Source organism: Musca vetustissima, unplaced genomic scaffold, assembly GCF_032173495.1.
Source record: "Musca vetustissima isolate MV318-11 ecotype Yass unplaced genomic scaffold, APGP_CSIRO_Mvet_v1 utg2750, whole genome shotgun sequence".
Classification (NCBI taxonomy): domain Eukaryota; kingdom Metazoa; phylum Arthropoda; class Insecta; order Diptera; family Muscidae; genus Musca; species Musca vetustissima.
In genome coordinates this window covers 374369-395109 of record NW_026884925.1, presented here as the reverse complement: position 1 = coordinate 395109, position 20741 = coordinate 374369, and the positions used below count along the sequence as shown (strand labels likewise).

The 20741-nt window shown below is 37.0% G+C and overlaps 1 protein-coding gene across 1 annotated transcript in view; it reads left to right on the top strand.

Annotated features, from left to right (window-relative positions):
* LOC133332015 (dynein axonemal heavy chain 10) overlaps nt 1-20741 on the top strand; it is an 87710-nt gene that overhangs the window by 44310 nt on the left and 22659 nt on the right. Inside the window, exons 23-40 of the mRNA XM_061540399.1 lie at nt 2706-2826; nt 3449-4193; nt 4255-4443; nt 5449-5682; nt 5773-5877; nt 7727-7885; nt 9028-9138; nt 10997-11140; nt 12061-12201; nt 12288-12836; nt 12967-13059; nt 14417-14577; nt 15073-15400; nt 17890-18078; nt 19148-19253; nt 19940-20118; nt 20176-20484; nt 20541-20683. Coding sequence (XP_061396383.1) covers nt 2706-2826; nt 3449-4193; nt 4255-4443; nt 5449-5682; nt 5773-5877; nt 7727-7885; nt 9028-9138; nt 10997-11140; nt 12061-12201; nt 12288-12836; nt 12967-13059; nt 14417-14577; nt 15073-15400; nt 17890-18078; nt 19148-19253; nt 19940-20118; nt 20176-20484; nt 20541-20683 — 4006 coding nt within the window. The remainder of the gene's footprint in view (nt 1-2705; nt 2827-3448; nt 4194-4254; nt 4444-5448; nt 5683-5772; nt 5878-7726; nt 7886-9027; nt 9139-10996; nt 11141-12060; nt 12202-12287; nt 12837-12966; nt 13060-14416; nt 14578-15072; nt 15401-17889; nt 18079-19147; nt 19254-19939; nt 20119-20175; nt 20485-20540; nt 20684-20741) is intronic.

The window sequence follows — 20741 nt, the reverse complement described above, 5'->3', positions numbered from 1 at the left end:
TTGTTCGACTAAAGAAGTTGTTATTTGTATTGCTACTTTTTAAAGCAAGTCTGTAATGTTCTTTGTCATATAGGTTGGAATTGGCGAAGCGTTCCGATAGACCAGGTACATATGTGCACTTTTTGTATATTGTGTCAGGTTTTTGTTCGTCCTTAGCAGTTTTAGTCGTTTTTACATGTTTTATTAAATCTTCAATTGTTTGGCTCGGGAAGTCATTCATTTTTAATATTTGTCTGATTTTTATTTTATTTTTGTGGTGAAATTGCTTGTCACTGATATTGAGCACTCTCCTTATAAAATTTGTGGCAGTGGTAATTTTAATACTCCGAGAGTGTTTGGTGGAATGGAAATTTATGATTCTTCCGGATGCAGTCGGCTTTTGGTACCAATCTAGTTTTAGTTTGCGTCCTTCTCTATGTATCATTGAGTCAAGATATGGCAGCTTATTTTCGGATTCACATTCCATTGTGAATTTTATTTGTTTGTTATATTCGTTTAGTACTGCAAGGGTATTGTCAATTTGGTCTTTCTTAACTATGCAAAATATGTCATCTACATATTTTGTTAATTTATGTTAGAAATGTTACACATAATAAATGTACCTGCCAAAAACCGTATAAATTTTAAGACAGATACAGAACATTGTGCACAAATTTACAGGAGCATCATTGAAAAAAGCGCCATCAAAAAAAAAAGTTAGTTGATCTAGTCAATTCAATGAGAGTGGAAGTTAATCTGTGTTAATAAGAAAAATAAAATGTAACTAAAAACCAATTTTGTAATTTTGTTAATATATTTTTGTAATTATGTTTTTTTGTTTTTTAAAGTCAATCCCTGATGATGATTATCGACGATGATCGAAATATTGGAAAAATAAAAATAAATTAAAAAAGAAACCAAAAATCTTTTTAATATTCAATGACCTCAAGCCGGAAAAATTAATAAATAAAAAAGGTAAGTAAAATTTATTATTTTCTATTTCTCTTCAATTATTTGAAGACGATTATTTTCAATATTTCGTATAAATGCACAGTTTATTCGATGTCATTATAACATTGGTCGCCATAATATAACAATAAATCAACATACTTAGTCCTGTAAATTTTCTAAATCATAATGATTAGGAATTTTAATTTTGAAACACAATATGACACATAAGCTTGTTATGTTAACTCTCGAATTTAATTCAATTGTACTTTATATTGAACACATTTTACATATACCCAAAGGTACAAAGGTACTGTCCGACTTTGATAATTTCTTTACTCATTATATATATTATGTATATTTCTTTACTGTTCGATATGTATATATATATATATACACATGCACATTTATGGATTCGCCAGGTTTACAGTTATAACACCATTAGTCCTCAACTTACTCAATTTTCGAGCCTTCGTTCTTCATTTTTATCTTTTTAAATTTATTATGAATGACTTTTATCAACATTAATAAAAACAAATACAAATTGAAGCCAACGCCCCTCGACAATATATCAAGCATAAATAATTACACAAATGCAACCAATCCAAATGTTGTTTTTGTTGTTGACGGATCTAATTATTGTTACGAAGTCATTAATAACGACTCAATGGCTCGTTACGGCTATGACAATGGCAATATAAATTGGTGCGACTAATAAAAGAAAACCAGAACAATAAAAAGTCCAAACGAAATTTGCAATGCAACAGAAGGAGGCAAAACGAAACAACGATAAAGAATTCATTAAAATCAAACGTTTGACCAAATTCCAAATAGGAAATTTCTCAAACTTCCGTTTCCTAAAATCTGGATCCCGCTCTCTTTCTCTCTGGCTGAGTGGTTATGTCCAACGACCCAACGAATGCTGTTTTAAGCAATTCTTCCGTTTGTGATGCGATCAAATGAAGAGATTCAAGTCTTTTGACATGCGACAGCAAAAAAGAAAAGAAAAGAACAGAGGATTTGAAAGGGAAACAGGAAGCAGTACAACAGTAATAATGGTTAACTTGGCCAAAAAATGGAATCAAAGTGAATCGAAAATATCTATCGGTTGTTTCGTTTCTGCCTCCAACCAGCCCCAATTTGTGTGCCACAAAACACAACAAACGTGGGAACATGATTTCAAGGGACAAGAATCCGTTGTAAAAATTGTGAAAGAAAATTAAACAATTCAAGAATTTGCTTTTTTTTTTTTTGTTTCTCGTTTGTTATGAAAGGCAATTACAATTATTGGGACATATTGTGTATGACAATTCAATGGCAAAATGTTTACTTTAAATTTTACAAGAGACTCTTCTCCAATATTATGAAATAAAAAATGTATTCAATTTTGAAGTCTTGATATAACAATGTAAACTAAAATATTATTTATAAAAACATAAAACGAGGCATTCACCCAATTAATTTGTCAATTGTTGCCTCTGATACTCTTCGTAAATGTTGATATTTTCCCAAAAATGTTCTTTGGAATTTTGACCTGGGGATTGGGCAAGCCATTTCAAAACATGTATTTCATTGGATTTTAACTAATCATTTTTGGGCTATTAATTCAAATGATAACAGTAAAATGTGTTGAAAATTCCGCTATAAAATTAATTATTAATTTATTATAAATATCGACATGCCCTCTATCATTTTATTCAAAATCTTTTTTTAAAATTCCCTCACTCTTTTACCTATTTGTGTTCTCTTATACGATATTCCACAATTTGAATGCACAGTTCGTGCCCAGGGACGTGTGGAGAATTGGATGAATGACGTTTTGGACGAGATGCGGCGATCGAATCGATACCTAACCAAAAAAGCAATTTATGATTATGGAACTGATCTCGAAATAACCAGGTGAGAAATAGTGTACAGTCTTACTGACACCAGTAGTACATGACCAATGTCAACATTGAAGACATTTTCATTGTGACCAATTCCGATTCCAATTCCAATTTATCAAAGCCAACATGCACATGCCCCAAATATGTTGGAAGAACATTATATTTAAACATTAACTGAAATGTGGCGACGGCTGTTGGTCGTTGCAATGGCTTTTCTGTTCGATTATATTTTTTACGACCTACAATGAATAATTTTGTCGTTATAAGCGATTTATCTTTTTATTGACATCGATTAACCGCAAGACCAATATAACACTGTCGTTTGCCAATGATAATGACACTCCCCATGATGGTGCTGCTGCCGCTGATGGTTGAGTTCTTGGCGGGGTTGGTGGATGGCAAGTGTCATGGGGATGAGCGCCGGTCGGTGGAACATTATCCTGATGTTCATTGTACCACCACACTGCCGTGGTGACCACAGGGTATAAAGGGGGTGTATGGAGGATGTGCATGTGTCGGTTTTATTTGGTGTCGTAAAATTTAATGAAATCGCTTTTATGTCATAAAATTGATTCATTCACATTTTGCCGTTAACCACGATCCATTTTTTCCTTTCATTGAACTTCCACCACCAGACCAGATTGGCTAATGAATTACCAAAGTATGGTTGGCTTGGCCGCCAGCCAGGTATGGTGGACTTCAGAGGTGGAGGAGGCATTCAACCAAGCTCAGAATTTCGGCAATTTAAGAGCCATGAAAGATTTTCTGGACAAACAAAACTACCAAATGGATGAATTGGTGTTGAAAGTGCGTTCCAACCTCAGCTCGAACGACCGCAAGAAATTCCGAACCATTGCAACAATAGACGTACATGCCCGCGACATTATCGAAACATTCGTAAGGGACAATGTGCTGGATGCACGAGAATTTAGCTGGGAGAGCCAATTGCGTTTCTATTGGATTAAAATGTATGACAATTTGTATGTTATCCAGTGCACGGGCCGATTTGATTACGGCTATGAGTATTTGGGTTTAAATTCTCGCTTGGTAATTACTCCGCTGACAGACCGAATTTATCTTACAATTACGCAAGCCCTTCTTATGAATTTGGGCGGCGCGCCAGCTGGCCCGGCAGGAACTGGTAAAACTGAAACCACAAAGGATTTGGCCAAAGCCATGGCTCTGCTGTGTGTCGTCACTAACTGCGGCGAAGGAATGGACTTTAGAGCGGTGGGCACAATACTTTCAGGGCTGGCACAATGTGGTGCTTGGGGTTGCTTCGACGAATTCAATCGCATCGATATTTCTGTGCTCAGTGTAATTTCCACTCAACTACAGACCATACGAAATGCTCTGTTAAGGAAATTGGATCGATTTGTGGTAAGTAGGCTGGAGGGCTGGTATGTTTCGGGTCATCTAATTCGATTTGTATTCCTTTCAGTTTGAAGGAAGTGAAATTGGAATCGATCGTAAGGTGGGCATTTTTGTCACCATGAATCCTGGTTATGCTGGACGCACGGAATTGCCCGAATCTGTAAAGGCTCTTTTTAGACCGGTGACATGTATAAAACCGGATTTGGAGTTAATTTGTTTGATCTCTTTATTCTCAGACGGTTTTCTAACAGCGAAAGTAAGTAAAGGTGGCAATTACCCAAAGAGACGTCCTAACCCCAAATGCAACAGTAAACGCTAATAGTTAATTTTCTCATGCATAAACATACCACTGCAAGGGTATACACGATTTCGTAGTAACATTTTCCAAAAAAAAAACCCATTACACTGAACATAATTAGAACTCTTTCCTTCTTCTTCGATGCCAGTCATTGCTATCACCGTCATCATCGCAACATCATCACGAACAGCTGTTGTAGACTATTCGACAGAATGAGTCTTAACGGCGAAATCCTACCACAGTCACCATCACCACCGACAACCGTCATCGCCATCAATGTCAAGCTTTTCAACAGCCAACACCATAACAATTACGCCCCTTATGTACTCTGTACAAACGTATGGAAATTAGAACAGCAACTTAATTATAATTCTATTCGAGCTGGGTATAATAATTTAGTAACAAATATTAGTATTAGTAATGTTTTCTCTATAACTTTTTGTTGTATTTGCTGTGCAGAATTTGGTCGAGTATATAGTAAATTTGTAATTCCGTTTGCAACACCCCAAAATATTTGTCGGAGGCCTCATAAATTATATTCTCGATCAGCATGAAAGTCAATGTCGAGTTAGCCATATCCGTCCGATTAAATCACGATAGGAATAACAATATTTAGGGAAGATCCTAAAAATACATTGCCACTGCCTGTGTTGTTTGGTATTGAAACATTGTATAGTGTTCGTATAACAGTACCAAACCAGTTTCGGTAATTTGAGGCAACCTGCAATATTTCTTAACAGATATTTGAAGAACATTTTCAATTTTTATTTAGTTTGTTCTTGGTTTGACGTAGTCGCTATATTGCAGATGTGGCTGCCATTTTGCATTCCGGCGGCTCACATATTCTAAATAATTTCATACATCCCTCTTACAAAAAAGACAAATTTTGAATATACCCCACATCTATGTTATTGGTCGTTCTGTTTTAGTGTCGTCGCTGTTAATTTTTAACTCTTTTTAAAGGTTTTAGCCAAAAAGATGACTGTTCTATATGCCCTGGCTCAGGAACAGCTGTCGAAGCAGTGCCACTATGACTGGGGACTGCGCTCATTAAATTCTGTGCTTCGTATGGCGGGTGTTATGAAACGCCAATCAGATGATTTGCCCGAGGCGGTGGTACTAATGCGAGTGCTGCGTGATATGAACTTTCCGAAATTTGTTTTTGAAGATGTGCCATTATTTTTGGGACTCATTAAGGTAAGCCATAATATATGTGAATGCATAACTGACTTGCCAGAACTTTCCGAAAATAAAACTATCACATATTTAATATAATGTTTCCCATAGGATTTGTTTCCGGGCATTGAGTGTCCTCGTGTGGGTTACCCAGATTTCAATGCCGCCGTACGCCAATGTCTGGTAAATGACGGCTATATTCTTCTGGCGGACCAGGTATGTTTTCCCTTTTTTCAGTTGTTTCACTTTGTATGGACTAGAACAGTAACAAGTTATGTCAAAATAAATCAAATGGATATTTTAACATACGACGGTGCGTGAATATGATTCATCCTCCACATCATATTCAGCCGTTTTAGACGAGGAAAAACTATTTTCGAGGCATTGAAAGAAAAACTATGCATTTTACTTGTGCTATTTCGTTCAATTCAAAGTGAAATATCCATTAGTGTAGGAACGGAAAATTCTTGAACGGATTCAATTTTCTTGCTTCCTGAATATTTTCTTTCAAGAACGCCTTTTCGTTTCTTTTTACTTGTCCTTTTCAGGATGGACATCACAATGACTGTTCATAACAATGACTGCAGAAGTATGAAACACTTTTCTATGTATACGAAAATATTTCTAAGCAAGCTTCCGGCATTGAAAATAGCAATGTTTTTCTACATAGTTTCGATCTTGGCTTGTTTGTGTTCTTGTTTGTTTGCAGCAGTACCAAAACACCACTACACATACATATATATTTTTGCAATGTTTTTTTCATCTGTTTCGAACAAGTAATTTTACTTTACACACAACATTGCGTTATATACTGTACGAACCTTCGAACAGTAGAATCAAATTGCAAAGTATATTCAGTATAAAATTGAAAGACTAACTGCAGTCGGAAACGTTAATAACGGCAACCAAGGGGGCGGCCAAATTGGTCGCTATAAACGATATTCGTTATTAGCGATAGTCGTTGTAAGCGAAAGTCGTTGTAAGCTATACTAAATAAAGGACAGAATTGTGTTCGAGACTTTAGATACTGTCGTTATAATTAAAAAAATGGTCTGTGCACGTCATCATCCTCCGTGACGTACTTGTAATTATGACTTTAAACACCTGATTTTATTTTTGATTAATATGAATATCTCGTAAAGAGACTGTAATTTTTCGACACTGTGCAAACGTTGCCAACAACAATGTCATAATTTTGCCATTATTATCCCTGACACTTAACAATGATTTTGAGGGGATAAACAAAACACCCACATCAAGGACGGTACGAAATGACAAGACAAAAGAAAGAAAAATACCTTGATGGCTATTTCTCGTGCAACCTAACAGGCGTAGACATTTTGACGCATTAAAGATTGTAGAAAAACATAGTGCCTGAATTAACACCGTATGGCCTGCTCCATAATATATGTAGTTTCAAAAATCGAAATATGTTTTTTGGTATTATGCCGTTTGGGATTCGTATGGCAAACATAAATTTATACTTAATAATCTATCGTTTTAATCCATTATTTACTATAGATAATGGACTGGCACATATGTATGTAGCTCTGTCTAGATTTAAATGTATCAGGATAATGGTTTTATATTTTAGTCTTTCAATACAGGATTCTTTAAGTAAGATTTCCACATCAAAGCAGATTTGATCAATGGTGAGTTTTTTATTTGTGAACATACACACGTACAAGCAGAAGAACAGCAAATACCTTTGGTACTTGATCCTTGGCCATTACAAGTTTTTGCCTTTGACTTGGTTGTCATTGCCATCCCCATATCCTTTTATGTTAATTGCTTTAGTTTTGCTACATAACACTTGTAATTATCAAAGAAGGCAGATTGTGGATTGACAAGCATTGACAATAGATTCTTGTACTTTTTTGCTACACACACACACACTTATCACAGCATTTTCCTTGTTATGACTTTTCGACCAATGGTTCCTACAAATTTCGTTTATCTGTCAGTCCATTCTATTTACCATAACACTACTTTTTATTCTTAGTACTAATGAGTCCTTTCCAATTTTTTTACATTGCATGTCGTACCACTTTGCTGTCTCGTTCAGGAGGATAAAGTAGTTCAAATGTACGAAACGATGATGACCCGACACTCGACCATGATTGTTGGTCCAACAGGTGGCGGCAAAACGGTTGTCATAAATACTCTAATTAAGGCTCAAACCTACATGGGTCTGCCAACAAAATGCATTACACTTAACCCGAAGGTAAGTAACAATCATGACATGGTGAGATGGTTTCCTTTCGTTGTCCCTTTTTGCATTGCTTTCATAATGAGTTTGACAGGAAAGGGTGAATTTTTACGATTTCTACGCGTTGCGCTAAAACATAAATATGAGTATATGTTACTTCCAGGGCTGCAGAATCGGTATCGCAGTTGACCAAACATACATGGACTCCAACTCTGGACTAATATTAACAAACATATATCGAATGTATTTTTTTTTTATTTTTGATTTGATGATTTCCCCACTCGTATGATATATATTGTCTAGATATAAAAAAAAATATAAGTGAGTTATTTATACTCTTTCGAGTCAAGGAGAAGAACCTACGGACCACTATGCGACGCGTTTCGCAGTTTGTTAATTTATCTAATAGACTTTAATATCACAAAATCACTTATGTATAATATCTTAATACAATGTCATATTTTATTGACCACTAATGACGATATTTTCACAAAAACCCATTTCATTTAGATCATAATTACAGCACAGACAAATTAGTTGTCAGAAGTCACAATGCATTTAACATAATTGATGAGCGATTGACATTTAAATGAAATCCTTAATGATTCAACTAATTTGAATTTTCATATTATATAATTAATGTATATACGTGGCTAGCTGAAAACCGTTAATGGCAATTATTTTTAACGGATACTAAAATATATGTCGTTAAGACCGACTCACACTTCTTCCACTAAAATTTAGTATTTCCCATATGATAGCTAACACCAAATACTTCATCTGCTGTTGTGAAATCGGACGGTCCCAATTTAGGTATACTATAGACTATTCATCAATGTTTTGGCTTTGGTTGATTTCACAAAATCTAGCTACTGATGTCTGCAAATCAAACTAACCGGCAACATACAAATAGTGTATTTATATCGACCATTAAATGAAACAACTAAACCTTTTACATTTCCCTGTATTTTCGTTTTTTTTAATGTGTGTGGTTTGCATTTTGAAATGCGTTTCAAATATTTTTAGTGACACATTTCAATTTGCATTCGTGCGGGAACGTGCAAACAGGGAAGGGTGTTAATTAAATGACATTTACAAGGATGTCAATAAAAAACAATTCATTGCATTTTGTGTTTTTCCCCTCGATTTAATTACAGGCATGTTCCGTAATTGAATTATACGGATACCTGGACCCGGATACACGTGATTGGTTGGATGGCTTGTTTTCGAATATTTTCCGAGAGATGAATAAACCAATAGAACGTGACGTAAGTATTGGATTGTTAGAGAAATATACACCCGATTTCGCCCATGATATTCGAAACCAGACATCCATCATGATAATGTATTGAAATGCTTCAAAAGGTAAAAAAGTTAAAATAAGACGAATACGATGAAATCATTTCATTCGAATACATGCAACCAACGACCCATAAACATATACAAGTAGAAAAAATAGAAACTGTGTGGACCAGCCCAACATCATACGATTCACAGTAGAACAATATATGGAACGAAGATGGAATACGAAATTTTAAACATCTTTAGTTTCATAAAAATAATTCACACCAACGCATTTCTTTTCACTTTCCATTTATGTGTTGATCAAAATTGTCGAAGTCTGCAATGCTTAAACAATTTTGCTTAATAAAATCAAAGCAAATAAATGTCAAAACAGTTTGCTAAGTATGTAACGTGAAAAGGTCATCATTGCCGACACCAATAACAAATTCATGCAACAGCCTTGTTGTCAACAGCCAGAGAAAATCAACGCGTGGCAGAAATGTGAGATCCTCTAGTATTTTGCATATTATCTAATTTTTAAGCTTACACAAACGGCAAAACCTGTGGTGTCATTGAGATGGCAACTTGACTTAATCCCTGCAGGCAACCAATGCGGGAGCGGGAGGCAGCGGGGAATGAGTTTTGCATCTCTCATTCGCAACCGTACAACATGAAGCGGCGAGTATGTTTTCATATGAGGGTGCAATGTGTGCGCCTGTGTTGCAGATGCAACGCCACAATCTCCTTTTCCGATTAGTGTTCCTATCCTGACAAAGCTCACGTTTGCAATGGCAGCAACCAACGTCAGTGCCAATTACAAAGTCACAAATGCATCTCTGTAATAATATTGATGCAAAATCACAAGTTTGTGTATCCCTCCCGCGGTTCTGCGTCATAGTGTGGCATGCATGTATCGTCGTGCAACGTTTTGATATTCCAGCTGGGAAAGGGAAGGATAACCAATGAGTCTGTGGCCCACGGACGTAGTCGCTAAATGAGATGTTCCTGCATGCAAAGTGACTTTTTAATGATTCCATTTCCTTCGGTTTATGTTGCATCATTTCCTAATGATGCAAGGAAGAGCGGATTTTATTGTTGAATGCTTGCGTGGTTATGCAAAGGTGGAGTATGCAGCAAATATCTTAATTTAATTAGATAAATGTAATGTTTTGATTTAATAACTGGTCTGATAACCCTAAGGACCTCATAAGGAAATGTAGCCTAAAAAGATTGTGAAATGCCTCTATGGCTTCATGTAAATTCCATAACGTATTCACGTATACACAGCATCGAAATAATTCGTCGATTTCTCCTTGATTTACTTATTAATTACATCAATAAGAGTATTCATATGAGTTGGTCGACCACGGTAGTTCTTTTTCTTTCACAAAAAAGTTAATAGACGTTTCTGTTTTCCTATTCAGAGGTTTACATCATCATCAACGGGCTTAAAAATCCTCCGAAATTACATCTCCTTTTTTAGAATTGCAACATAAAAGTTAAGAGCATTTCCCATCCATAATCAGCATTGCCATATCACGGCTTACATAAGTATGATTAAAGTCGCGCACAGTCGCACACACATCTAGACACATACCCCTCTATACGATATCACATAATACTAATACATTTGCAACGAAACTATGATGTTGGATGTTGGCCGGGTGGCGTTGTTATGATTCTTCATGAACCACTTCATGGCGTGGTTCTGAAACAACAACGCTCCAAATGAGATGATGGGGCACTGCATGGGAAAGACGGCAACATGCTACAGCAAACACCCATACAAACACAACAAAAAAACTGTAACTAATACAATCAGTTTAATGCACATTCCCACAGGAACGCCGTTATGTCTGTTTTGACGGAGACGTTGATGCGCTATGGATTGAAAACATGAACTCGGTTATGGATGATAATAAGCTGCTGACATTAGCAAATGGCGAACGTATTAGATTGGAAAACTACTGCGCTCTGTTGTTCGAGGTGAGTTAGTGAGAAGGGGCCAACGAAAGGTAATGATGCACCCAAGCATCACAGGTGAGTGAAGCTAAACAAACAACCGTGCCTCCCATTTTGGTGTAGAAGAGGAGGAAACACTCAATATTATAGGGAGTTTAGTTTTTGTTTGTGTACTGGCAGGGAGATTTTTATCTCAGGAGGATAGGTATACTAGCAACATTAAACTGCAGCAGGTTTAGTTTCAAGACCAGCCAACAGTACCATAAACGCCAGAAAACAAAAAATAAACACACACACACTCCCTCACATTCTTGCCAGTATTGTGTGACATTTTAGACAAAGTAAATAATGTGAAATCTATATCACTCATTCCACGACCGGGCCTCTCACCAACAGTGAGAATTGGTGGAGTAGTTTTCACCAACTGCGCTTTGTCGGCATGTGTCCCGGCAATGATTGTTACGAACAGAGATGACTACATTAATAATGGGTAAGCGAGATTCTTCACTTTTTGACAGATATCTGCTTACAATGTACGACAGTTCCTTCTGCATTGAATTAAGATGAATGCTATCAGATTGGAAAATAGTAGAATTTAATCGATCAAACCTTTGGTACGTTACCTCCATCCATTGAACACCAAATTGTGTAATCAAGAATTATGGAAAAGAGTTGGCATAAATACACAGAGAAAAGTAAATAAATATGATAAACACAACATTGCGAATGCTATACGTATAACGATTACAGGGAGATGAGGAAACCCCAAATCGAATTAATATTAAATATATATGTGTAGATTTGTATTGTATGCCCAATTAGCATATGTACAAATGCAATCGACCACATGATTAAATCGTATTTCAACTTAAAATTAAGCATCCACGACAACACCCAAATTGCACACGATACTTAGGTATTTCGGTATTTTATATTTTCAACAGGTTGGCAATTTAAATTACGCTTCTCCCGCAACTGTTTCTCGTGCCGGAATGGTATATGTTGATCCCAAGAATTTGCGCTACAGCCCCTATTGGCAAAGGTGGGTCTTAACCAGACCCGAGTCTCAAAGAGAACTTCTGAATGTGAGTGCAACCCAATTGTATCTATGATATGTTATCAACAAAACATATCATAGATACAAGTACTACTCTGCTCCCCCCTCTTTTAGGATATGTTTGAAAAAATCATAACACCAGCGATTGCTTTCATTCACGAAGGCCTGGATGGCACATCGCAAGGTAATCCCCTGAAAACAGTAATCATGCAAACGGAATTGAATATGGTTGTACAGTTCTGCAACATGTACGATGCTCTGCTGCCACCATTCGAAAAGCAGGATGATTTGGCATTTGGAGCACCAGCACCGGTGGCCTACGATACGGATGCACTGGAGTGCGGATTTATTCAATGCATTTATTCGTCATTGGGTGCCTGTTTAATTGAACATGATCAGACAGTCTTTGATGAGTTTTTAAAGCGCATCTCCGGCTTTCCCTGTGTACAGGATTCCAAAGATAAGCCAGCGTCGGGGGGACAGCTACCCACGAGCAAAACGACCTTATACGAATATTTCTATTGCCGCGAGAACAACTGTTGGATGGCATGGGAGTGGGTAGTGCCAGAGTACAAGCACGACCCACAAATGAAATTCAGTGAAATTTTGGTGCCAACAGTTGACAGCACACGAACGGTGCACACGTTGGCTTTGAATAGTGATGTAAGTTTGTTTGTTTGCGACAAAAAACAACAGTCGAGTATTGTTAGAGGCGTGCAGTCTGCATGGTCTAATAACGAGTGTTGTTTCCTACCAATTATTAAGATTGTTTTTGTTTTTATATATTTGGAAGATAAAACGACCCGTGTTATTGGTTGGTGAAGCTGGTACATCGAAAACGGCTATTATATCACAGTACCTGAGAAGTCTCAACAAGGATGTCAATGTGAGTATTACTACAGAATTGTGTATCCAAGCCTATTACATGAATCTGACTATATACGCTCGATTGATTTTTTAGTAACACTCCCCAAAATGTTTAATTTTATGAGATTTTAAGATTACCCACTGAAGCCTCAATGATTGGAATATCTCGATTTGTTGGCTACTTGGGACACATTTTTATACCCTCCACCATAGTATGGAGGGTATATTAATTTTGTCATTCCGTTTGTAACACATCGAAATATTAATTTCCGACCCTCTAAAGTATATATATTCTTGATCAGGGTAAAATTCTAAGACGATCTAGCCATGTCCGTCCGTTCGCTTGTTGTAATCACGCTATCTTCTGAAGGAATTGAGATAGGGTGCTGAAATTTTGCATAGGGTTGTCTTTTGTCTGCAGGCAGGTCAAGTTCGAAGATGGGATCGGTCCACGTTTAGGCATAGCTCCCATATTCGCTCCCATTCGGTATTTTGGACTTCTTGAGCGCGTTTTTCAACCGAATTCGCTGCAATATTGTATTTAGTAGTCGTATATGGTAACAAATCTCCCTACCAAAAATTATTTATATTCGTCCCCTTTTTGGAGTAGTCCCCATATAACTCCCTTTTTTATACTAAAATATTTATCTAATTTGTTCCGGGTTTTGGGTTTGGTTCTAAGAGTCTGTCGTAATCATTTAACCTGCGGAGGATATCGAAATACATGAACTATAAACCGCATTTAGGCCTAGTCCCTGTGTGGGAGGTATCAGAAGGAGTCCACATCTTCGAACCTGAACTAAGTTTGGAAGAAATAATAAGATAGGCACAGGTTGGATGAAATCAAAAATTTCTGGAACATGGTTCACATTATGGTCCACTGTCAGTATACCTATGGTGGAGGGTATCCAAAGTTCGACCCGGCCGAACTTAACGCTTTTTCCCTTGTTTAACCTCTAGTTAGAAAGTTCGGGTTACAATTGGGTTTAAAATCGTTCGAGCCGAATCACCCCTTCCTCCCAATATATCGGTACCAGAACTTTTCGGTATTTTGAAGATTTCATAAACATATTTTAACCTGACAGTGATTTTCCATGGTTTAATCCAAAAATATTCACCTCGTGACAGCTATACAATGTTGGATCTGGTCGGACACGACGAGGTTCTAACTTGTTTTGTTTTGTTTGCAGACCTAAGTCTATATTTTGTAATGTTTGTTAATTACATTTGTCTCGAATTCACCGATAATAATTAATCAGTCCAGCCACTCATACAATACTTAAGCTATACACTTACCTGCAATGCTACCCCTTGTGCAAACATTAATGCCTGGCAATGATGACGAAAATATTGTTTCCTTTTATCTCCTTCCACAGATTTTATTGAATATTAATTTTTCATCGAGGACTTCATCCATCGATGTGCAGCGCACATTGGAGGCAGCTGTTGAGAAGCGCACAAAAGACACATTCGGCCCACCGATGGGAAAGAAGATTGCATGTTTTATTGATGACATGAATATGCCGCAAGTTGATGAGTAAGTACGAACATCGACCATAAGTTACATCTTCGACATGAATGTTGAACGCGGAGTACATATGAATGGTAGGTGCAAAATATCGTTATCATGTCTTCAATGGTGCAGGGTAGAGTGGAGTAGTTTGAAGATGTAATAACAAATGTCTATGCCGGTGATTGAGGTGTATTCAAACGATGTTTAAAAATCAAATAACATTACTTCCGATACAATAGAACATAGAAATCACAACCAAATATTATGAGGACAAAGTGTATGACATAAACAAACTATTACTAGAACTTAAACTTGTTTTATTGCTCTCATCCATATTATATTTTTAATCCAACCAAAAAAATTAGGGCCGAAAGCCGACATTTCGATGTACAACATGAAATGCCATTTTGCTAATATTTTTTAAATAGCTGAGTGACTGACGGACATATTTATATTTGACGTTGTTTTATGTACTTCACAATTACTCATATATTCAATTGTATTTTCTAAATTTTTCAGATACGGAACACAACAACCCATTGCTCTCCTTAAGCTTTTCTTCGAACGCGGTGGCATGTACGACCGGGAAAAGGATCTGTCATGGAAAAAATTCAAAGATATATCCTTCTATGCGGCCATGGGATGCGCTGGCGGGGGACGCAATGAAGTTGATCCCCGATTTATATCAATGTTTTCGGTCTACAATATTGTCTTTCCAAACGACGAGTCCCTGCAACAGATCTACACCTCAATATTCAGAGGCCACCTGCAGTATAGCAGTTCGTTCGAGAGTAAATTTCTGCCAATTGCTGACATCATTGTTCAAATGACTTTGAGATTGTTCAAGGTAAGTTGGTAGCAGCCATCGTAGTCTTGGCCCAACGACTGTGCTTGCCTCCGCAGTAGCAAACATTCATTCAAAGAAAAATTGTGTAAATAATTTGTGACGATGTTGTGAGTAGAAAATTTATGGCAAGCGATTTACATATGCAAATCACATCAATTTTTCATAATCTTTGCCAAATCGTTTATTTTACAATCGAAAATTATTCAAAAGCCATTCAACGGAAAAACGTTTGTTCCTCCTCCTCCCATACTGAGCCAGAGCTGCCGAACTATACTGGCTGGGTTGAGAACGACAATAAATCTAACAGAACAGTATCGAGTTGTAGCTGAAGATATGGGTTCGCACACAAATACTTACATCGACATCATCACCAGTGTACATAGCCTCTGGACTGTTCAGTGTTCCACACTACAATTCAGCTGCAGTCATGAATACCGTTGTCCCGGGAGAAACCTCATTTGTTGTTGTTGGCAGAGCTTGATGCATCACATGTTATTGTTGTAGTTGCTGCAGCAACCTTTCTTTAGGTGGATCCTTTGTAATTGTGGTCAAGAAGATTCGATTATATTGAACATAGTCAGAAAGGAAAACCAAAATAACAGTTTCTTTTTTACTTCCGTTTGCTTCGAGTGACATCTTAAGTACGTTGGCCAAGGAACGGAGCGGACGGCGTGGAGGGGAAAATCCCTAATAAATTTACGCTTGAATGCGTTCCACAAGAAAAGAGGAAATGAGTGGATGCATTTATGGAACATGGCCACAAGTACTCAACGAAGAAGCTATTGTGGTCGTTCAATTGAATACCTTGTGAAATATTAGTTTATGGTACTTTAAGCAATTCTTGTCACTGAAATATTATGGTAGTCGGTAACATTTATTTTACTTCGTCTTCCTTCATCTCCACCGCCTCCCCGTCTTTTGTGCCTTCAATTCTTCAATTGGTATTTACACTGAATAGTGAATACGTTATTTTTTGTTTAAATTATTATTGAGAATATATTTTTCAATGTTTGTTTTTTCCATATCAATGACAGTACACAGTCGGAATTAAGTTCGATGTACCAAATAATAGTAATTCAATTAAACGTTTAATTTGAAACTTAAATATTCAGAATCGAAAAAGTTAAATAACAAATATCGATCGATTTGGCAAGATGAAATTAGTTTTTCGTCAGTTATGAATACTAATATTTAATGGACATTAAACGAAAAAATAACATGGAATGGTGGCCTACATCTAGAACGCAATGCAAACTGAACTCAAATATGTTCGCCGATATATCAATATTATAATCAGCAATCCCCAATAAATATGTTAGCACATCTACCATATGCGACAGCATATAACACTGCTGATTATTTCGGTGTAAAATAATGCCATAGAAAAATTTCATAATTGCAATCCCTAAAAACCTATACAAAATAGTTTAGTCCTTTTTCAGCAGTCCCTATGTAATAAAATCCGTACGTAACATCGCCTTGTAATACCCATTTCCAAGCGTTAGTTTTAGTTAGGCCGATCATTTGAACTCCCGTTCCACTGTATTCTATTTCAACTGGATGCCATTCTTTATGCGGTTTGTCGTTGGCATTATTAATGCAGTGTACAACGACTTCGAAAGCAGTGAGAATGAGTTATAAGAATAAAATTGAAATTCCCCATACAGTCCAGTGTTTAGCACATACCATTAATGCTACAACACCCCATAAAGATGCAAACTGTCTTTATGAGCATTATAAATGTCATACAATTGCACACACACACACATTAACATTCGTACAATATAGGAGCGGATGGTATTGAATATAATTTGCAGTCAAAAGGAATAACCATGTGTGTGTATGTGCGTCTGCATCTGCATAATTCACAGTCCTGAAAATGTTTCTCAATCCATATTGGAGCCTTGTGGGCATACTCTCTATCTCACTATTTATTGGTATTGATGTATAAATTCCTATTAGTAATGTTGGCTAAGAGTTTGCATTTTTGACGTACACACACTCATATATACACGTCTATTGACCGTATGACGGAAGTTAGTGTGATGTGTCCATAGCTCTTAAACAATTGCTGATTGTGTTATTCAATAAACTTTTGACAGTTATCCTACAACGGTGACGGCCACACCAAAATGCCAACCTGACATTTAGCATATTAACCTAAGAAATGTGGTGGCTGACAACAATCCTGATCAACATCCGTTCCGTACATGACGCTACGAACTTTGACACATTGTCACTTTCCAGCCCCAGTGATTTCTCACTACCACATTTAAGGTCATAGGTCATTAAATACTTTTCGAAACATTTTGCTTTCCAAGTGGAACATATCTAATGGCACATCCTTCTGACAGGATTATTTCCCCTTCATTAGCAATTTTCGTCAATATTTACCAAACAAAAACTTTTCCTTCGATTTGTCGCCTGCTTACCACTATTGACAAAATATTTTCCTCTCGGTTTGCTCTTTTGCCCCATTTTCGTTTCAGATTGTTATTGCCGAACTGCCTCCCACACCATCGAAGTTCCATTACATATTCAATTTAAAGGATCTCTCACGCATCTTTGCCGGCATGCTGCTGATACACTCGAATTATTTTAAAACATTGCGGAATCTGGTGCGTGTATGGCGTAATGAGTTTACACGCATTATATGCGACCGTTTAATTTCTGAAGCGGTAAGTGTTCCAAGGACATGCAAGGTGCAAGGTGAATGGAATACACTCGAAAAAATTGCTACGGGTGCCAATAGACAATATAGACATTATCCGATCCAAATAAATAGCACGTACATACCATCACACATTTCCAATTATCATAGATTTTTCCAAATGTTCATCTAAAACCGGGTAGCATCTCCTTTTTCTCCGGTGTATGACAAAATCATTGAGACACATGCCGCATTTGAAAGTAATTTGAAGAGATTAAGTTAATACTAAGAGCTGGTGTATACTGTTACCCCCAATGTCCTCAGGTATACGCCAATGTATCCGCTGATAACAGACATACATATGCATATATAAATAAGCTTATGAAATTTCGCATCCATCTCCTTGTTTGACAGGCGTATGTATACACACTCACACACGAATGCGTGGGGTGGTGGCTGGGAGCCGATACAACGGATTGCTGCGAAACACATGCAAATTATTTGTTTTGATTGATTTCGTTCACATCTCTGTCGGTAGATATTTGGATTAAGGGCACGAAGGTCTTGTTGGATTCAATTTATTTGCATTGATTTTGAATTACCTTTATTTTAATTTAAAATGCTTAACAAACAAGGGCATTCCCCACCCGCAAACTTCGATGTATCCCAAGCACACACACACACAAGCAACATAATTCATTGAGTACAACATTAATGAAGACAGACTGGCACCAAGACTGCTTCTGCATGGATAACAGCGACAACGTCTTCCGTTGAAGTAATTGGTAACAATCGCTGCCAAGATTACAATCAATTACATTTATAACTTAATACAGACGGATGGATGGATGGGTGGCTGACTGACTGACTGACTGAATCGGCAAAATACAAAAAGACGAACTAAAGTGAATTTTCTTTCGCCCGTCGAACTTCAGGTTGTGTACAATTGAAAAACAAATAAATATGTCTGAACAGATTGCAATAATCGATGACAAGTTGTATGTAAAACCCAAATCGTACCACATATCACCTATGTGTCCTGCTTATTTTTCGTTTTTTTTTCTATTCTGAGATAATGTTTCTATCGTTGGTATTAGGATTTGAAATTGATGAAACATCACATGGAGAAGGAATTGAATGAAACATTCCCAGCTGATTTTGAAATTGAAAATGGATTTGCGGAACCGGAAATTGTTATTCCAGGTAAGGATTATATAGTTTTGGTATTTTTTTGAACTATTTAGAATATATCTGTCGGCGTTATCTGCAGTGTCTATTTAATAATAGTTATAGTTTAATAAATAGTGGTTTATCAGTTATAAAATTATAGATATATATATATGGACGTATATACATCAAATAAATGTTATATATTTAAAGTGGTACAAAGTTCGGGCAAAATCAGATTCTCATTCTCTTAATATAAGGTATATGTTTTAATTGTAATTCTGGCTTTCCTGTGTAAAATATCGGAATAAGAAAACCGATAGGCTTCATCTTTCAACCTGATCTAGAAAATATTTCCGCGGATTAACAAACTTCAACTTCAGGTTTCGTAAACCTATTTCGATGCTCAAAGTGTTGTTCAAATCGCATGATAGTAAAAAAATCGATTGATTTTTTCAACTTCCAAGTTTGGAAGACGCCTGCCCCTGTGCAAGTTATCGTGCGCGCCAGTCCGGACATAGCAACCCAGCTGGAATCGAATCCCAGAGCCATTATCGCTTTTATGTCGATTTTGAAATATAGCAAATACTTTTCGTAGGCACCACATGTTAGGTCATTGGATTGATTTCTGAGAATAGTCACAAACCTTGATAAAATAATCATTTATATTTCCCGAAAATGATTTCTGTTTCCGATTTTAGGATTACCGCAACGTAGCATAGATCACCTGGACGACGATGAAGAAGAAGACGTCGATGGTGATCTACCCCTTACGTTAGTTCAATACGTAATGAGAGATCCATTACTATTCGGCGATTTTCGTAATGCTGTCAATGAATCTGAACCGAGGTTTTATGAGGATCTCCTGGATTACGAGGCAGTTTATGCGCTTTACGACGAAGTAAGTAAACCCGATGTCGATCTTTAATTTACCAGCTAATTTCTCTTGATCCATAAGATATTGGATGAATACCAAGAACGTAGAGGAAACATGCCTTTAGTTCTGTTCGAGGATTGCTTGGAGCATTTAACAAGGGTACATCGAACCCTGAGAATGCACCGCGGTCATGTCCTGTTAGTGGGCGTTGGTGGAAGCGGTAAAAAGTGTATAAGTCGCTTGTCAGCATTTGCGGCGGAATGTGAAGTCTTTGAAATCACTGTGGCTAGGGGATATGGCGAACAATCATTCCGGGAAGATTTGAAGACTCTCTACACCATGGCTGGTGTGCAGCGGAAGAAAACGGTTTTCATCTTTACAGCGGCACAGGTAGACGAACATGCAATGGCTACAGAATTACATTAATTGACCGATATTTGTTACAGGTGGTGGAAGAAGGATTTCTAGAACTCATCAATAACATACTGACTGTTGGTCTTGTTCCGGCCCTCTTCAGCGACGAAGAAAAAGAGTCTATTGTCAATTCGTGTCGCAGTGCCGCCGAAGAGGAAGGCTTCTCTGCCTCCAAGTAAAACTCGACTTAACTCGATGTTATTCTCAGCTTAAAATCGGCGTTTTCTCATTTC